At 44.0% G+C, this 19,316-nt stretch overlaps 2 protein-coding genes across 7 annotated transcripts in view; one reads left to right on the top strand and one right to left on the bottom strand.

Moving 5' to 3' along the window:
- The window catches only part of TDP1 (tyrosyl-DNA phosphodiesterase 1), a 119,844-nt gene extending 118,262 nt beyond the window's left edge, over positions 1 to 1,582 (bottom strand). The window contains exon 1 of one of the 2 annotated variants that reach the window (XM_026651483.2): positions 1,520 to 1,582. The gene's annotated coding sequence lies outside the window, so the exon portion shown is untranslated. Of the gene's footprint in view, positions 1 to 365; positions 1,239 to 1,519 lie in introns of those variants that run through there. The other variant, XM_026651485.2, reaches the window with a different exon arrangement.
- Positions 1,583 to 1,753: 171 nt separating this feature from the next.
- Positions 1,754 to 19,316, top strand: part of EFCAB11 (EF-hand calcium binding domain 11) — a 102,320-nt gene continuing 84,757 nt past the window's right edge. For 2 of the 5 annotated variants that reach the window (XM_024198706.1, XM_024198707.1), the window contains exons 1-5: positions 1,754 to 1,911; positions 4,156 to 4,251; positions 9,698 to 9,743; positions 12,301 to 12,402; positions 15,133 to 15,223. In XM_024198706.1, coding sequence (XP_024054474.1) covers positions 1,852 to 1,911; positions 4,156 to 4,251; positions 9,698 to 9,743; positions 12,301 to 12,402; positions 15,133 to 15,223 — 395 coding nt within the window. In that variant the 5' untranslated portion in view covers positions 1,754 to 1,851. Of the gene's footprint in view, positions 1,912 to 4,155; positions 4,252 to 9,697; positions 9,744 to 12,300; positions 12,403 to 15,132; positions 15,224 to 16,587; positions 16,828 to 17,078; positions 17,344 to 19,316 lie in introns of those variants that run through there. The other 3 variants (XM_024198705.1, XM_024198703.2, XM_024198704.1) reach the window with 3 other exon arrangements.

Raw genomic sequence — 19,316 nt, 5'->3', positions numbered from 1 at the left:
AGAGAGCTTCTCACTTAGAAACCCTCCAAAAGCATGCAAGACTTAGGTTATGTCTACATATAAACTGCTACAGTGGAGTCACTCACTACAGCGACAGGAGGAGTTCTCCAATCACTGTAGTTAATCCACCTCCCCAAGAGGCAATAGCTAGGTCTACAGAAGACAGAATATTCAGAATTCTTCAGTTGACCTAGTGCTGTCTGCGCTGGAGATTAGGTTGGTTTAACTACAGAGCTCGGGGTATGGATTTTTCACACCCCTGAACAATGTAATGTAGCTGGTTTGACCTAACTTTTTAGGATAGCTCTGGCCTTAAATCAATAATTTATTTTAAGCCTGGGAGACAGACTGCAACACCTACTGACCTTTGCAATGGGAGGGCTCCTCAAAACGATAGGCTACTAACCAATGGGGGAAACCACTATTAAAAAAACAAGCTTGGGAAAAGAAAACTTTACTCAAAAGGCTGAAGTAGGAAAAGGGATTGAGGTTCAGGTTAGTTAGTTTCATAATCAGTTCAGCTACTATCCTTAGTATACTGCACATGTAACAGCAGCCAGCAGGAAGTGAAAGGCAACTAGTTTATTAATCCAGAAGTCAAATAGACAAATGAAAGACCTGCATCAAAAGACAAACTGCAAGGCCAATAATAGCCCCTAATCTAGAGCCATGATGCCTATAGGAAATCAGCCAGTAACTAATAGCTGGATTGAGATAGCTGGCATTTATTTGTAAAGAGAAAAAAAAGGTACAGTACATATAAATTGTATCTATTAGACTGTATCCCTCTTATATGTCACTTTCTGAATTGGCTCTCATTTTGCAAAGACTTGTACACATATTTAACTTGGCGGAGCTATTTGTATGTAAAGTTAAGCATGTATATGCGTTAGGGCTTTAGGGTTTGTCTACACATGGAGTTATTCCAGAACAACATTCCATGTGGACACATTTATTCTGAAATAAGAACGCCTTGCTCCTGTTTAGTGTAATCCACTTTGAAAATCTCATGTGTGTCTATATATGGTGTCCTTCCAGACCAGCTCCATGTAACACCTATTATGCTCTAAAGTCAAATCTGACTTCGACCCAATTAACTGTCACGTGCAGACAAACAAACCCTTAGACTGAAAGCGCTTCGGGGGGAGAATCCTGCCTTTGTCCAGCACCCAGCTCAACACGGCCCTGGTCCCGAGGGGAGCTACAGCCAGACCCCCCAGGCCCAGCCCGACACAGGGAGCCCGCAGGACCATCCACCGCAGAGAGGCACAGTCCCGTGCCCCCCACCCGCCTGTGCACGCCGCGGCGCTGAGCCACACGGCCAGTAGCGCCCAGGGCTCCCGACATCCCACGAAGCCGCCACCAGGAGCGAGGATTGCTCCTGCCACCCGCCAGGGGCAGTGGGTGCTTGAGGGCCGCTGCACCTGGTGGTCCCGAGCTCCTGCCCCCCCGCCCCCGCAGGCCGGGCCTGCCCCCGCAGCGAGGGACGCACACAGCCCCGCCCAGATTCCTCACGCACCTGCGCCGCTCCGCCTCCGCGGGCTCAGGGACGTTGCTCACCAGAGCTCCGGCACTGACTGAACCGTCCCGCGCAGAGCCGGGCCCCACCTCTTCCCATTCCGGGGCGGGCTCCCTCCGGGTCCTATCACCCGTCTGATTCGCGTGGGTCCCTGACGGAGGGGAGGGGGCGGGGCCTTGGAAAGCCGGGGGCGGGACCATCCCAACCTCCTCAGCCAATGGGCCTTCCCCGCGCTCCGCACCAATAGCAGGCGGCGTTGTGGTTGCCCCGCGGAAGTTAAGCGAGGCGAGCGGGTTACTATAACGGAGGAGAGGGGTAAGGACAGCTGGGTCATGTGCGCAGCCCCCAGCCGAGCGGATAGCGGCAGGTCGAGCGGGGAGCGCTACGTGCGGGTAGGTACCGGTCCGGCGCGCCCCGCGAGGGGGCGGGATCCCCCGTACTCAGGGCGCCGAGTGCGGCTGCAGGCGCGGGGCCGATTGGTTTGTAGGATCTGCGGGGGAGGTGGGTCGCGGTGGGGACACCTGGGCCCGCTCAGGTGGACCCAGAAGCGGCCCGACACTGACCGGGCTCAGCAGGGGAGCGGCCGACTGTTCCCAGGCAGTCACCCGGGCAGCTCCGTGGGGCTCCGGCGCAGGGGGCGCAGCGTGGGCTGCGGGCGGCCCTCAGCTCCACAGGCGCGTTGTGTCTGTTTCACTGGGACGGGGCTCGTCCTTGATCCCAGTCTCCCCCAGGCCTCTGAAACCCCTCCGAGCTAGACGTGCTGGAAGGCGGCAGAGAGCTGGTGCTACAGCGTGGTGGTGGGGAGTAAATCCTGCTTCGCACCCACCGCTGGCCGGGACACCGGCGTCCGCATGAGCCGCAGGTTTCCTACTCTTCTGAGGCTTTGACGAACCGTCCTGTTGTCTCCCACGGACTTGAAGCAGCGCAATACGCACCCCAGAGTGTCCCGAATAAACCTAGTAACGCTTCATTTGGCCTTGATGCTGGTTCAGAACAGGAGTAGTATTTGCATAATCATTCCTTCAGTTCATTATTAATTACTGCATGAAGTGCTCTGCTAATGAGGATAGTTGTACGACGGTTTAGAGGGAAGAGTGGGAGAAAAAGGGGTTTAAATTAATCAAATTAAGAACACAGCCTACATCAAAACTGGCTCAGCCTAACAAAATGAAGTGACATAGGATTTGATTCCCTCTGTATTCTAATTTACTACAAGCCCATGACTACAGCTAACCAAGAATGTAATTGCAAGCCCCTGTTATCAGAATGCTGATGAAATAGGCAAGTTACACTAAGTAACCTGATAATGAAAGGCATGAACAAATAGAAATTTCATTGGCACATTTTTTTCGTAAAGCCCTTAGAGTGATAGACAGCAGCCTTGTGTCTTTTTTTTTTTTCTTTGTCCTTTTACATTCCCACCTGGAATAGCTCATAAATATACCCCCCCAATATTACCAAAATAAAAGTGGAGCCCATGTTGTGGTTTGTTCTCAGCACTTATGGGAGAAAATCCCTCATTAGAATTGTATGATTCAAAATATGTTATTTACGTTCGCCTTCCTCTTAATACTACATGTGTGGAAAATGCACTGGGTTTTTTTCTGAAATGCTAGTTTCTCTGAAAAGATTTGCTCCTTCCTGTTTATGAACCATGGCCGTTCCCCAGCCATTTGTTCATGCTGTGGCCTAAACCTGCATTGTGACTTAAGTGGAAGTTAAAGATGCTCAGTACTTTAAAGAGAAGCTCAAAGCTTCATAGGAGCAGGTCTTTTGTGTAAGTTGGTTTCCAGGAATCTGTTCAAAATGTTAGGCCTGGTACGTTACACAGTTAGGTTTACGTAAGGTGCCTTGTATCAACCTAGCTGCGGAAGGGTCTTCACTTAAATTTGGCTCCTGCTAATGTAAGTGCCTCTCTATGCTGATTTAGTAACACCACCTCCCTGAGTGGCATAGAGTCACACTCAATGTAATTAGGTTGGTGTAGTGTCAGTGCAGACACTGTGTTGCTTATGTCGACTGTTACTGGCCTTCAGGAGCCATCCGACAATGCCCAAAATTGACAATACAATAGGTACAAGTACTCCTGGCTGGTGAGGATGTGCACTGCTGACACAACGAGCCAAGTGTGTGCACACTCAAGCAATTTAATAATTGTGGTGGCTGTATGGTGACATAAGTTAGGTCGACATAATTTTGTAGTGTAGACATGGCCTTAGACTCCCACAAGGTCCTAAATTTTGCCAGATATTTATGCACAGTTAAAATGAAAAGAATATAAACCACACTAATAAGAAAACATTTTTGATGTAGTGAATTAATAACAATTTACTAACTGGAAAAAAGTTTTTATATTTAAAGACATCAAGCTGAAATTTAGGGTTGTGGGTTTTTGTTTTGTTTTTTAATGAGCTAAAAGCAGTAGTATTCCACTGGCCATGAGTCACCTTGTGAGATAAGGCGTGCAAAACATTTTCAGACAGCAATATGATTTTTAAGTTGCAGGTTTTAAATGTGATATCTTTTTCCAAATAAGTATTTGTTTATTTCTCACACACACTTTTAATAAGTAATAACGGTAACTTCAGGTCAGGTGTCCTGTTGTTTCTTAATGGAAATCTATTTACTTTCTTTAGGTTTTTGAAGCATGTGATGAAGATAAAAAAGGATATTTAAGCAGAGAGGACTTTAAGGTCGCTGTAGTGATGCTATTTGGTTACAAACCCTCAAAGGTATGGCTTATTTTTTTTCTCCATCATGTCTTAAAGACTACGTTTATAAGGATATCTCACTATTGAGAGCACCGTATGCAAAGTAGTCTAATAGATCCAGTTGGGCAGAGCTGTTACAATTCATGACATTAACAGAAGTATAGTCTGATTCTTAGAAGTCAAGTGTCAGCTGTATGTGTGTATTTAAAAACAAAAGGCCCAAGCTATTAATTTTCATGTTGTGAATATTGTCACTATCCACATTAATTTTGCAAAATCCTGCTCTGAGGGTGTACAAGGTGGGTGGGAAAAGAGGGTGTAGTGAGCCCTGCTTAGTTTAAAGTGTGATATGAGAGCCAAATGATTGTGTATTAATATACACACAGGCCATTTGCTTATTTCATGATGCTCTTTGAGAAAAAATTACTATCTGTTACAATAAGTAAACACACATTTGTGGAGTCACTTACGGCTCCAAGAAGTGCAAAATGTACTTCTTCAGCGTTGCCTTTTCTGACATATAAACACAGCAGCATGCACTTCGTTTGTTTGTTTTAAAGCCTACCAAAATACTACGCAACATACGCATTTTTTTGTCTCGGGAGAGGATGAGAGAGAGAATAAAATACATGTGCAAAATGTTAGTCTTGTTGCTTCTTACATTATTGGAATGCAGTCATATACTTTGGGGATGGGAATGGTACCTGAACAGAATAGATAGAGCATGTGTAAAAGATTATACAATCATGGTGTTGTATGTAATCACTAAATAAATGTATCTGTGTCCATCACCATGTTACTATCCAGACGCATGTTTACACATGTAGCTGGTTAATCTTGCGTAGTGTCCACTTAATAAGGAAATAAAGTACTGTGCACTATGTTAATTTCTCAACCAGCTTCTCCTCTCCCCTTCTCCCAATTTATTAAAGCAATCACTCTTCATGGAGGCCTGCATGTGCTGCAAGCTAACTTCAAACCACTTGTCACTCATTTAAGTGCTTAAAAAGGTATCCTAAAAATTTTAGTGTTATTTTCCCCCCATGATCAGATTACTTAAAAATAACAGAATAGAATTTTACCAAACTTTACAAAAATATTCTCCTCAGCTGGCTTGCAGCGTTTGGGAGGCAGGGGAGGGAGGGGGAGCCTGCACGCCAAGTCCTCGCTCCTTCCCCCTCCCTCCTGCTTCCAAAACGCCGCAAGCCAGCTGATTGCCCCGGGCAGGAGGGAGGGGGGAGGAGCAAGGACTCAGTGCGCAGATTCCCCCTGCTGCCCGAACGCGGCAAGCCAGCTGATTGCCGCCGGCAGGAGGGAGGGGGAGCCTGCGCGCTGAGTCCTTGCTCCTCCTCCCTCCCTCCTGTCCGGGGCAATCAGCTGGCTTGCCACGTTCGGGATGCAGGGGAGGGAGGGGGAGCCTGCGTGCCAAGTCCTCGCTCTTCCCTCCAAAATGCCGCAAGCCAGCTGATTGCTGCCGGCAGGGGGAAGAAGGGGGAAGGCACTGATCCTCAGAGTCTGCCGGCGGGCGGGAGGCGCTGCGGGGGAGGGGGCTGTAGGGAGGCTGCCAGCTGTGGAGAAAGCAGGCAGCCGAACAACGTAACAGTGGAGCATTGCACAACTTTAAATGAGTATGCTCCCTAATTGATCAGCAACGAAACAACGTTAAGCGGGACGACTTTAAGTGAGGAGTTACTGTAAGTCCATTTGAGTTCAGTTAAGCATATATTTATTTTTGAAAGATTGGGGACTTAGTTAGAATTGGTGTACTCTTTGGCCTTGTCTACACTACATAGTTTTGTTGACAAAGTCAGTTTTTGTCGTCAAAATAGTGGCGGTTTACACACTACAATGCTCCTCCTGCCAATTTAACTCTCCTGATATGCTGACAAAATAAAACCACCTCAGTGAGAGGTGCAGAGCTTTTTGCAGCAAAGTCAGATTGACACAGCATCAGTGTAGACACTGTGCTTGCTTATGTCACCATAAATGGCCTCTAAGAGGTGTCCAACAATGCCCATGCTGACCGCTCTGGTCCGCAGTTCGAACTCTGCTGCCCTGCAGCCTGGTACACAGGCATCTGAGGATAGAACAAGAAGCAATGGGCTTAAACTGCAGCAAGGGAGGTCTAGGTTGGACATTAGGAAAAAGTTCCTAACTGTCAGGGTGGTTAAACACTGGAATAAATTGCCTAGGGAGGTTGTGGAATCTCCATCTCTGGAGATATTTAAGAGTAGGTTAGATAAATGTCTATCAGGGATGGTCTAGACAGTATTTGGTCCTGCCATGCGGGCAGGGGACTGGACTCGATGACCTCTCGAGGTCCCTTCCAGTCCTAGAATCTATGAATCTGCCCTTCCCCCTTTAAAGGATTGGAATTTTTGAAATTCCACTTCCTGTTTGCTTGGTGTGCAGACCTCACATTGCATCTTCCCAGCTGACCATGGCGGCTCCACACAGCAAACTTTTCTGGAGGTACTTGCCAATCTTTTGCTAAAGGTTCCTTAGCAGTGCTGCTTTTTTTCCTTCTCCCCACTATAGGAAACTTTGTGGTGCCAGTCAGTAATCACTTCTGCAGGGACCAAAGCGGCACACAGGCAAGCAGCATAGGGACCCAGTCTGAAGCCGCACACATGCAGGAGATGCACCCTTGCATCCTTGTTTACCCTCCGGAGTGAGATACCAGCTTGAATTTACCCCCACCTGTGGAAAATGGTGGCAGAATTTACAATAGTGTCCCTAGTCACTTGCACTGATCCCCTTAAAAAAACCACCTAGACCCTTGGCTCCATCTTGGACCCTCTCTCCCCTGGGCTGAACTCACCATGTTTAGAGCTGTTGCTGAGCTGTGTGCTTGCCAAGGGAGAGTGAGAAAGAGATGTATTTAACTACTATGATTCAATGCTGTGAGTGCACTCACAATACTGCCTCTGTTTGTTGTTTCCTGTGCTCTGGAGGGGAACTTCCTACACTCCAATGGAGTGCCTCCATCAGACAAGGAGGCGACCCAGGAGCATAAGGAGGATATGTTTAGGGAGATGCTCCGATTGTTTGATGCCACAGATCATGATCACAGAGCGCGGAGAGAGACAATTAATGAAAAATTGAAAATAGATAGCCTGGAGAGGAAGCAGCACCAAGAGCGTATTTTAGAGGGGCAGGAGCAGATGATAAAACTGATGCATGACGAAACAGAGATCCTGAAGTCCCTGATTGCACTGCAGTCAGAATATGTGTGCTCGCCTTCCCCTGCAGCCTATACAGAACTGCGTGCCACGCCCTCCCCTGGCCCGTCGCAGTAGCCCCTTCACTCCACCCCTTTGGACAGGTAATGATAGCTGGATTTAAACACAGCTGTGAGTGCCTCCTTTAAGAGAGTGCTTCTCAGAGTCCTCTCCCTTGCAAGAAATCAAATTCTGTGTATTGGTTATTGCTGTTTAATAAAAATGCACTCATAGAAAGAAAATGAATCTTTATTTTTTCCTACACACAATGGTTGCTGCTGGAATTCATACACAGTGGCAATTGGCACATTTGCAAACTATAAATCATGCTCAGGAAGCAATCCTCACAAGGGTTATTCCAGGTGGCAAGTAAACAAGCCTGACTGAATGTATTATATAAAGAGATATTACTGAGGCTCATTGTCAAAATGCTGCTACAAAGCCTCCCTGATTCGAATAGCCCCCTTTTTGAGCCCCTCTAATAGCCCTGGTATCTGGCTGCTCCAAATCAGCTGCCGTCTGATCTGCCTCGATGCTCCACCCCTGGGGAAACTTTTCCCCCTTACCATCACAAATATTATGCAGAGTACAGCAGGCTGCTAAGACCATGGGAATATTTTCCTCATTGAGGTCTAACCTGCCATAAAGGCAGCACCAGTGAGCTTTTAATCTGTCAAACACTCATTCGTCGGTCATTCTGCACCTGCTCAACCTGTTGTTGAAGCATTCCTTGCTGCTGTCAAAGTTTCTGGTGTAAGGCTTCATGAGCCATGGGAGTAAGGGGTAGACTAGGTCTCCCAGGATCACTGTGGGCATTTCAATATCCCCCACTGGAATCTTCTGGTCTGGAAAGAAAGTCTCTGCTTGCAGCTTTCTGTACATGCCAACATTCCTGAAGGTGTGTGCATCATGAACCTTTCCTGACCACCCCACATTGTTATCAGCAAAACAACTCTGGTGATCCACAAGTGCCTGCAGTACCATAGAGAAGCAGCCCTTTCTATTGATGTACTCCATCGCAAGATGGTCCAGGGCCAAAATTGGAATATGCTTGCCGTCTATCACCCTGCTGCAGTTAGGGAATCCCATTGCCACAGAGCCATCCCCCATTTCTCACACATTTCTCAGAAACACAGCCCTTCATAGCAGGATGTGATTAATGGCCCTGCACATTTGTGTAAATGCAACCCCCGTGGTGGACTTCCCAACTCCAAACTGATTCATGACTGATAGTAGCAGTCTGGAGTTGCCAGCTTCCACACAGCGATCACCACACACTTTGCCACTGAGAGGGTTCCTCTCATTTTGGTGTCCTTGTGGAAGGGCAGGGACGAGCTCCGTACACAGTTCCAGGAACGTGGCTTTGTGCATCCAAAAGTTTTGCAGCTGCTGCTTGTCATACCATACCTGCATAACAATGTGATTCCACCGCTCAGTGCTTGTTTTCCGAGACCAATAGCAACAGTCCACTGTGTGCAGCTACTCCATGAATGCCAAAAGTAATCTGGAATTGTTTCTTTCCGTGGCACCCAGCAGGGCAGGCACCTCAGATTCCTGTTTGGATTCACAGCTCAGAAAATATTGTATGATCAGCTGCATTGTGTTAATAACCGTTATCACAAGACTGGTGAGCAGTGCAGGATCCATGTTTTTGGGCAGAGATGGTGGGCATATAGTTTACAGGGACTTGAAAAACGGTGCAGAGGGTAGTCAGAAGCCCATAGAATGATGGGACAGAAAAAACTGCATCCTGGGATGGTAAACCCCACCCATAATGCCCTGCAATCCATTCCCACAACTCCTAGCAGCAGAAGGTGGCACGTTGCACAGTGGGATAGCTACCCACAATGCACTGCTCTTTCAGTGCTAGAGCACCAACTGTGGATGCGCTCTGACGACACAAGGAGCGTTGTGTGAATATGCACAAGCGATGTAATTATAGTGGTTTCTGATGGTCGGAGTAACTTGCATCGACTTAACTCTGTAGTGTAGACATAGCCTTTGGCTTCTTTTCTGGTCATAGACACACAAATGTTTAATGGGAGGGGAAGTATTTATATTTAAGCTATAGTACCGAACTAATGCTGCAGATGATTTTACAAGATATGCTGTTAAATAGTTATGTGATCAGAATTGAATTCCATTAATTACAGTTGATACAAATTGAAATGACTATAATGGATCAAATTCACCACATGGTGTAAGCAGGCTCAACAATATTGCCTGGTATATTTTCTCTGTTCCAGATGGAGGTGGATTCAGTAATGGCCTCAGTGCAACAAAAACATTCAGGTAATATGCAAACAGTCTTTCCTTTCTCTCTAGTCTGTTCTCATTCATGACTTCTATAAAGACTTTTAAAAGAACTTTTAAATATTTTTATTTTTATTTCATTTATTTATTTATTTGCTACAGATTAATTACAGAGATTTACAGAGACTGTTGATGAGTCAGGATTATTTAATTGCTAAATTCTTGGGACTCATATGATGAAAATTCGCTTTTGGGCTTGTCTTTGGTGCAAGGCTGGCAGTTTTCCAGGAAAAACTAATTTAGGACAGGCACTGGTAAATACCAGTTTAAACTGGGAAAAAGAAAATAATTATTAGACTATACTAATGAAAATTATTGAAAAAATATTTAATGGTTTGATAGATTTTTGGCATATATAATATTGAAAACCGAAATATGAGTCATGGCATATAACTTCCTTGAGAAAATACCAAACCAAAATGTATAGAGACATTCCAATCTTCAGTATTATGTTACATATATTAGTAATACCCTTACTGCAGTTGTACTTTTTATTTGTAGAACCCTAAATTAATTTCTGAATCTATTGCCTCGTGTAACCACAATTTGAATATGTAACTAAAGCTAAGTGTAATACAGTGTGCATTAATGAAACAGTTTTTAAAATAGAAAATGCCTAGAACTGGGACTAACTAGTTTTTCCCTGGGCAGTAAAAGCCCATTATTTTACCTGGTAAAAACCACCTTAGGTATATATTGTACCATCCCTGCTTTGGTGCAGATGTATTGACTCAAAATTGGCTTTTTTTTTTAGAGGAAGACTTTACAGACTAATTGAAATGGTCTCTTAAATTGTAAGTGGAAAAAGGTGGCTTTTAACAAATAAATGTGCTTCTGCAGTACATGCATCCCAAATACAGCAGCATTGTGCTAGAGTATGAGAATCTGAAAGTGAAAGACAGAAGCTGACTATAAAGAAAAGTAAATCTGGCTAGTCTGTTTTCATAACCTAAGTTGAGAGAAATGCAGGAAGTAAGCAAAGCATGTATTGGTAAGTGATGAAAATTGTCTGACAATGTCCCTCTACCGCCGTTCCATTATTTGTCTGTTGGATTGATAAACAGCAGTGGAGTCTTATCTGCAAAACTAAGTCCAGACACAAGTATAAAGTTAACTGTTTACTTGGATTTTTAGATTATGGATTTTTAAGTGTCCACTTGACAAATGAGACAACACTTTATTTCTACCTAGAAATATGGCTTCTTATGTATTGAGGTAGTTTTGTGCTCTGTAGTTTATATTAGATAAAAAGCCAGTGCTAAGAGATCAATGAATGGGCAGCACAGTACTGTAGGGGTCATTCTTTAAGAGGAAAATTGTATACTATAATTTTCCAGTCTTATGTGCCACTTTGAAAGAGAAAATAAATAAATGGATTGCAGCCCATGTTGCTTTTCTAAGGTTTTACTTCCGTAGTTATCCAATTGAAAGGGATGTTGCTCAGGCAGGCAAGTTCAATGTGTTTAGGCATCCCTTGTTATTAAAGAAATTGTGTATATACAGAACCTAGTAGTTGAAACCAGCATGTGTCTATAATTCTAGAAACTGAGAATGTAATGGTTTTTAATGTGATGTTTTCAAGAAGCAGTAATGAAAAAAACATTGGGAACCTGAGAGCTTTAGTTTAAGGTTTGAATTGAGACAGTAGGTGGAGCTGAAGGAGCTATGCTTCTGAATCGTATTAGAAATAAATGGATATGGAAAAACTGTAAGAAAAAGAAACCACAGAGGTCTTGTTATATTTGTTTAAAAAAAGCTAGCTAATACAGTGACATCGTACTTTATAAATCATTTCAATTGTATAAAATAGGTCTAAATCTGTATATTTCACAAGTATAAGGCGCAAGATTAGCCTACATGGGAATTCTGAGTTGAAATTACATTTATTTCTGTCTTGACTTGTTCTATTTTTAAAAACTAGAGCATACATTTTTTCCTAAGATTTCTTTTTTTATACAAGTACTTAGCTTTCAGAAATACCAGACAGTTAATTAGGGTTGGATTTGACAAACTATATTTGCATTCCAACCTCCTTTTATTTAACTCTCACTAAAAAAATCAGATACATTTGTTTCTAGGAATATTTACACAATCTGTAATAAGCAATCCAGTGTTACCATGCAATTTTATTAGGAGACTCATAGGAAACCAAACCTGAGGCTACAGAGCATTTCATAGGGTTTAGACAGTGCTGGGAATGATGCCAGCTACATTGTTTGTGCAATACACTCTATGCCTTTATTTGTGGAATGCAAGTGCTATTGACGTTGGAGAGACCACTTCTTTGTCCTGTTCTCCCAGTCTAAGGCAAGATGGCATTGTAGCCAAGAAGACCAGGTAAATGGAAATATAATTTGAGAAGAAGTTGAATTTTGCAAATCTCTAGTAGAATATTTTCACATTGTTTCAATTCTTGTTCTTATCATTAATAATAAAGCAGTTACAATTATATTGCCTGAGTCATTCATAGTTGCAGTGGGCAAATAAAGCAGAGGGGGTTTTGTGGGAGGTATATTCACATTTTCCATTTTTCTAGGTATATTACTTGAAGAATTTTTAAAACTTATGAGTACAAAGAAGGCTGCACAACTACACCATAGTGAAATAAGGCAGATATTTACAGCTTTTGACATGCAATGTAAGTTTTTCTTCCCTGCAGAGTTTGAGAGACTTCTGTACTGAAGCAAATATGCAAAATAGAGCATTAATACAAAGCAAAATGTATTTGGGCAGTATCCTAGATGGGAGTTTTCCAGCCCTATCTTCCTGTGTTTCTCTGTTTCCAAGTAAAGTAATTAACATAGTAATGGCATTGCAGGTAGATGATTAACAGAAGGAGGGACAGCAGGCAGTTGAGGCCAGCAGTAGGCTCCCAGGTTCTCTGTTCCACCGCATGTTTCTCCAGTTTTTGAAGAAAACCATCTCTAGCTATTCACCTACCCTGACCCCACTTACTGTTACCACTATCGTATCTCCATCCTGATTATTGGAACTCCCTCGGGACCCTCTTCTTCTAATATTTCCCTGCTCACTCACGCACACCACTTGCGCTGCCGATTCCTCTCCCAGGAGATGGGAGGGAATCTTCCCTTCCCTGCCTGACAGATGAAGGGGAAGAGACAAAGCAGCAAGGATCATCTTCTATGGCTTATTCTGGGACCCAGGCTTGGTGGTTCTTTTCCTTTTCTGGTAGGCTATGGGGATGGAATGTGATTCTTCTCCTCCCCTCCCCACTCCCCTTACCAAAGAGGAGAGAAGCTTGAGAATAGGGCCAGTGAACCAAGGGCATGTAGCATTTATACTATCCTTATCACGTGATTTTTTTTTTTCTGTCTGTCCCTGGCCTGAAACAGGCTTGGCCCATGGGGAATAGAGGGAGGGCCAGGTGCTGAAATGAGTCAGTCAAGCATCCTCTGCAGCTTGATCAGGACACACAAGAAAATGAGAACAGACACCCAGAGAGATTTTAAATGGCAGGCTGGAACTTTATTAAAATTTAACATTGGATAGGCGCACTATCTGCCCCATCTTCCCATGCCAGGCATTTTAGGTAGGTTCTGTAAACCCTACACTGGACATCTATCATATGGCTCATAACTCAGGATAGACTCTCCAGTGCCTACCCCAAAGGATTCACCTTGCTCTGCTGAATCTTCTCAGCTTTCCCCCAGCAAAGGGGACAGAAGGGACAGACAGACAGGGACTGCAGGCTTGCAAGGACTTCAGGTCACCCCTTTTCCATGGACCCAGGTCCATAGCAAAATCCCATGTTTCTTATTTTCTGATCACTAGCCCTTTGGCCTTTTATCCATCCTGGACACTGGCTGCAAGTTGCACCAAATTAACATAAAGCAACCTAGAAGTACAATTCTTATACTCTAGAACTACAAGGAGGGAGCGTGGGTTCATCTAAACATGGGGCAAGAGACCTGCTAAACCTTGGGCCAGGATTTAAATAAATGATGGTGGGAACCAAGGACCAATTAATTCACATCTCTCTAGCTGTCCAATGAACAGTGGAAAGAGGCGCCTACCCCTATATATTCTCCCGCTTTTATCCAAAGCTGTCAGGCATCTTGTGTATCCAATCCGGTTTCCCATCTGTTAAATTGATGAGTAGCATTCTTGTCCTGACCCGCTAGAAGCTGCTTCAAAAAGCTTTTTAAAGAGGCTTACACACCTCAGCAGCTACGCCATGCTCTTTTGTTTTGTCCATCATTGTCTCTCTCTGCCTCCTCCCCATACGTACCCAGTGACAACCCTGTTTGAGTTATTGCTTTCTCTTTCAGTTGGATCCTGCAATGAAGTCATAGGCCTTGTCTGCACCTAAAAGTTAGTTTGACATAGCTATGGAAGTGAGGAGTGTGAAAAAACACACCTTTGAGCACCGTAGCTATGGTGACCTAGCCCCCAGTGTAGATGCAGGTATGTTTACAGAAGAATGCTTCTGCCATCTTAGGCACTGTCATTCAGAGAAATGGTGTTCCTATATCTTTCAGCAGTATAGACTGTGTTTACGCTACAGGGTTATGCTGGCATAGCTACAGCAACCTAATTCGGTAGTATAGACATTCCCATAATCATAGGTGGTTGGTCTCTTTCGTGGACTTTGTTCTGATGTTATATATTCAGTATCATGACTTCATTGCAGAATTAATCTAGAAGAGAAAATGTACTGTGAGGGAAACCTTGTTTAAATACAACTCTACATGTGGAATTTTGATAATTAGCAAATATGGGAAGAAAAATTGTGAAACACATGTAAAAGGTAATTTTAATATATTTTAAAGTGTGCATTTGAAAGTTTCCCCAGTATAAAAGTTTATTTTCAAAATGACAGTTTTTAAAATTAATTCTTAAATATGATACAGTACAGATGCTGCAGAGGTAATTCCTTTGAATGGAGTTTTTGGTAGCATACACCAAAATGACAGTACAAAATCATTCTTGAATCACTCATCTTTTGACACCCCCACTACCCTACGCTATGTGGATCCTAGCCATTTCCTAAAATACTTCGGTTGAAATTATAATAACTTAGAGTCATAGAATATCAGGGTTGGAAGGGACCAGGAGGTCATCTTGTCCAACCCCCTGCTCAAAGCAGGACTAATCCCCAGGCAGGTTTTTTGCCCCAGATCCCTAAATGGCCCCCTCAGTGATTGAACTCACAACCCTGGGTTTAGCAGGCCAATACTCAAACCACTGAGCTATCCCTCTCCCCTTCAAAGAGTGTACTTAGATTCTGAAAATCTACTGGACAGGCTTATAAATATTAATGTATTAAAAATTTGATGTTTGGTTCTTGAGCAAGCATAAGTCTTCATAGTATTTTTTTTAATCTTATTTTCCCACTTCTTTAAACAAGATAGAGGATTTTTGACTTTGGAAGATTTCAAAAGAGCCTTCAATTCCATTGCTCCAAAATTACCTGAAAGGATCATAGTTGAAGCTTTCAGGTAAGACAAACATAAAAGTCTTGTTTGATTCTTGTTCTTAGATAGCAGTCTTTAATTTTCTCTTAATTCAAATATATAAAACATTTGGAAACCGTAGGTTATGTTCCAGAGCAAAAGATACAAGCTTCAGCATGTTCTTGTTTCAACATCCTTGTATATTACTCTTGTGGGGATTCTGCGCCGATGTGAGGGCACAGAATTCATATGGTCTGTATTTTTCTGTGGGCCCCGTGCAGAAAAATGCAAAAAAAATCTGCCGGTGGACACACGCCTCTTGCCCGGCAGCCCAGGCAGCACATCTGTTCCAGCATGCCTGGAGCAGCCTCAGAGACGGGACGGGGGGCTGGGTGTGCGTGCATGCCTGCATGATCACTGTCAGGGGCAGGCGGGGCTGAGGGTATGTGGGTGCCAACAAGCGAGAGAGTGAGAGTCTTTCCCTCCCCCTGGCCACTGCAGCTCACTGGCATGTAAGGGTAGGGCTTTTTATGCATGAGGCAGGCTAGAGGCACTAATGTAGCAGCCCTGCCTTAGTTAATTGATTCATTCTCTGAGGCACTAGCAGCCTGACTGTGTAGTTAGTAACATTGTTCAACTGGCGCAACCCATTAGGTGACCTAGGCGGTCGCCTAGGGAGCTACAATTTGGGGGGTGGCGACTGCGGCGGTATTTCGGCGGCGGGACCTTCCGCCACCTAGGGCGGCAGAAAAGCTGGCAGTGCTCCTGAACTTACTGTTGATGGTTAATTGAGCTCATTCTCTGAGACAGAAATGTAGCGCCTGACTTTTAATGTTAATGTTTCTATTGTTAGTCGACTGTTCCCATTCTTAGTCAATTCCCCCAGGAGCATAAAACCTGTGAAAGTTTTAAGGCCCCTGCATTGTCAGAGTGATGTAAAGGAGCCTTAATATAAATGACAGTAAGGGAATCCTCAGCTAGGAAGATCTATGTGCTTTCTCACTTTTTTCCTGTGCCAAAGTGGCACAATGGGGTTAGATTACAGGTAAGGATTTATTTTACTTGCCCATTTAAAAAAAAAAAAAAAGACTTTGAGGGCAAAATAAAGCGTTTACCAACCAGTCAATAAAATGTCAGGACAATCAGAACCAAGCACTTCCCAAAGTACCCAGCCAAGTCCAGATGAAGTTACCAAAGGGCAAAGGGATATTCATTCTTTTGCATGATGTGAATGGCCATAACATCACACATCAAAAACAGCTATGCCAGCTTCTCATGCTCGAGAATTCCTTACAAAACTGCATGCGGATGGGGACAAATTATTTTGCACATTGTGCAATGTTGTTCTCAATCATGACCGACAGTCTGTAATTGTGGGTCATTTTGCATGAAAAAAACACAAACTGAAGAAAGGTGTGGCTCAAGAGGAAGGCAGAAATAAACGTCAGAAGACCATTACGATTCATTGAAAAACAAAACAGCGGCAGAAAAAGAACATGTGGAGGTGAGTGGAAATATAAGAAAATCTTATAATACAGAAAAATAAGATAAGTAGCATAGAACAATCATAGTGATGGGATCTCTTCACTTGCTCTGAGATCTTGAATAGACAGCTCTGTTTTTAAACTACTTTTTTTTGTAAGTGATGACTACATGATTATTTACTTGGTCCTGCTAGTGAAGGCAGGGGGCTGGACTCCATGACCTTTCAGGGTCCCTTCCAGTTCTATGAGATAATATATGGAGATATACCTATTATTACTATATATAAATCTAAATTAAAGTCTAGAAATTCAGAAATAAATATATGAATAAATGTATTAATCTAAGATTAAAGATGTTACATGGATGGTAAATATTTGTGCTCACTGAAGATTTATCTAACTACTTCTGCTTTCAGATTTGTACAGCCATGGGTGAAGACACTAGCAGGTGCCAACATCCCCTTGTCAAAGACTGACCACCCACTTGTGAGAGAATTTCTTGACAGCAGGGTCCGGAATGGTGGTGCAATTCTTGCTAGGACACAACTGACTGAGACATACTTACCTGAAGTGTACCTCAAAGAAAAGGAAAACTAAAAACTGAAGCTTAAAGACAAGAAAATCGCTGTTATCTTTGAATGTTATGATGCTGAGGCAAGATCAATTCTGAATGTACCGTTTGCACCATTACAACCTGATTTCAGTGGGCATATTAACTTTTTTTTTTTTTTGGTGGATACAGTGTTTTTAGATGCTGTTAATCACTCAACTGTTTCACAGGCTGTAGTCAAAGCAGTAAATGAGTACCAGATTGATTATGAAAATGTTGTAGTAATTGATACTGACAATGCTAGTTACGTGAAAAAGGCATTTGATCCTGAGTTTTCTAAACTGTTTCCAACTTCTGTTTGGCACATATTGTTAATTTAATTGGTGATTCATTTAGAAAGCCTTTTTAGATGGTTGATACATTTGTAAGATGCTTCAAAAATATGTTCTATAACTCTGGTAGTAGGAAAGTGAGGTACTTCCATTTCATGAACCAGAAACTACAAGAGGAGTCTCCAGATGTCAAAGCATCCATGCCTCCTAACAGGGCCGTCCCTAGGTATATGCAGCATACACAGCTGCGTAGGGCACCAGAAAATTTGGGGCACCATTCCCCTCGCTGGTCGTGGCTGGAATCCTCTCTTCTCTGGCCCCTCCCCAATGCTGGGCTGGTGGACTTCTCCCCCACCCCGTCCCCTCTCTCCCTCCCTCCTCAGTTGGCCAGTTGAGGGCTCCAGCCTCCAGCTCTGCCACCTCAGCCCCGGGGAGCCCAGAGCGGTGCGGTGGCCCGGCCCACCGCCGCTCCCTCCCTGGACCCTGTCTGCCTGTGCTTTTCGGTCTCCGGCGGGGACCGGGCCAGGGCCAGGACAGGAGGAGCGAAACTTCCATGTGAGTCAGGGGTGGGGGTGAGTGAAGGGGGGGACTTAAACACACACAGTCTCTCTCACACACAGACTGACTCTTACGCCCAAATACAGTGTGCCTCTCACGAGTCACAGTTCCCCAATACAGATTCTCTCTCTCTCTCTCTCTCTCACACTCACACACACACACACACACACACACACACACACACACTCTGTCACACAGTCCCGTAACACAATCTCTCTCTCTCTCTCACACACACAGACACACACACTCTGTCACGTGTACACACACACTCTGTTGTTATTACTCCTTGGTACTTCCTGTCAAAATGCTCGTGGTGAGCCAGGAGTGGCGAGGGGCTGCAGGAGGGCCATGGGCTCTGTCAAGATGCAGCCCCCATGTGACCGTGCGAAGCCTGCCTTGAACCACTGATGCAGCATCTGCTGCATATGAAGCACGGTGTGCGTCAGCAATGGAGGGGGTTCTGGGGGTCTGCAGGCGGGGGTGATGGCTGTGCCACTTCGACACACTGGGGTCAGTGGACTGCCTTGAGTGGAGCTTAGGGGCACCAGTTTAATAATACTGCGTAGGGCCCCATATATCCTGAGGACGGCCCTGCCTCCTAGCCCAGGTGGAACACGCTGAAACAGCTGGTTCCATGCTGTCCAGTACCACTCTAAGAACTTTCAGTTCTACAAAGAATTCTTTAATGAAGAGTGCAACAGCAGCTCCCCAGTTTCTGTGCAAACTATTCAGAAAATGAAGAATGACCCCACTAATTATGCATTGTTGAAAGATCACTTTTCTAGCACAGAAATGTGAACAAATTCTCAGTTTAAATCTGGCATTTAAGAGCAGGAAGCCTTGCAAAATTAAAGCATTTGACTTTGTGGAAGAACTGCAGCTATATTGCAGTTCACATCTAGAGCTCCCTTCAGAAAACACCTCAGAGTTCTTCAAATTTAGGGGGGCAGAAAATGTATCCCCTGTTAAAAGATTTGCCTGTCTAGATCTCTTTAAAGAGGCATTCCATGAAGCATCTGAAAATCTTGACAAATATTTGTCATTTGGACAACCAGGTCTCAATTTTCTCAAAGTCTGCAGGTTATTCAATCCTCGTGTTTATATCCTGCCAGAACACTGTGAATACTTTCAAGCAATATCTAGTTTTTCTGAGGTACCTGAACAAGAGCTAAAATTGTACAGGGGAAAGATTGTGCCTGAAGCTATTCAAAGTC

This window comes from Terrapene carolina, unplaced genomic scaffold (genome assembly GCF_002925995.2).
Source record: "Terrapene carolina triunguis isolate 2854851 unplaced genomic scaffold, T_m_triunguis-2.0 Scaffold96, whole genome shotgun sequence".
In the NCBI taxonomy this organism is placed as follows: Eukaryota; Metazoa; Chordata; order Testudines; family Emydidae; genus Terrapene; species Terrapene triunguis.
The sequence above is the reverse complement of the archived record's forward strand: the minus strand, read 5'-3'. Positions and strand labels throughout refer to the sequence as shown.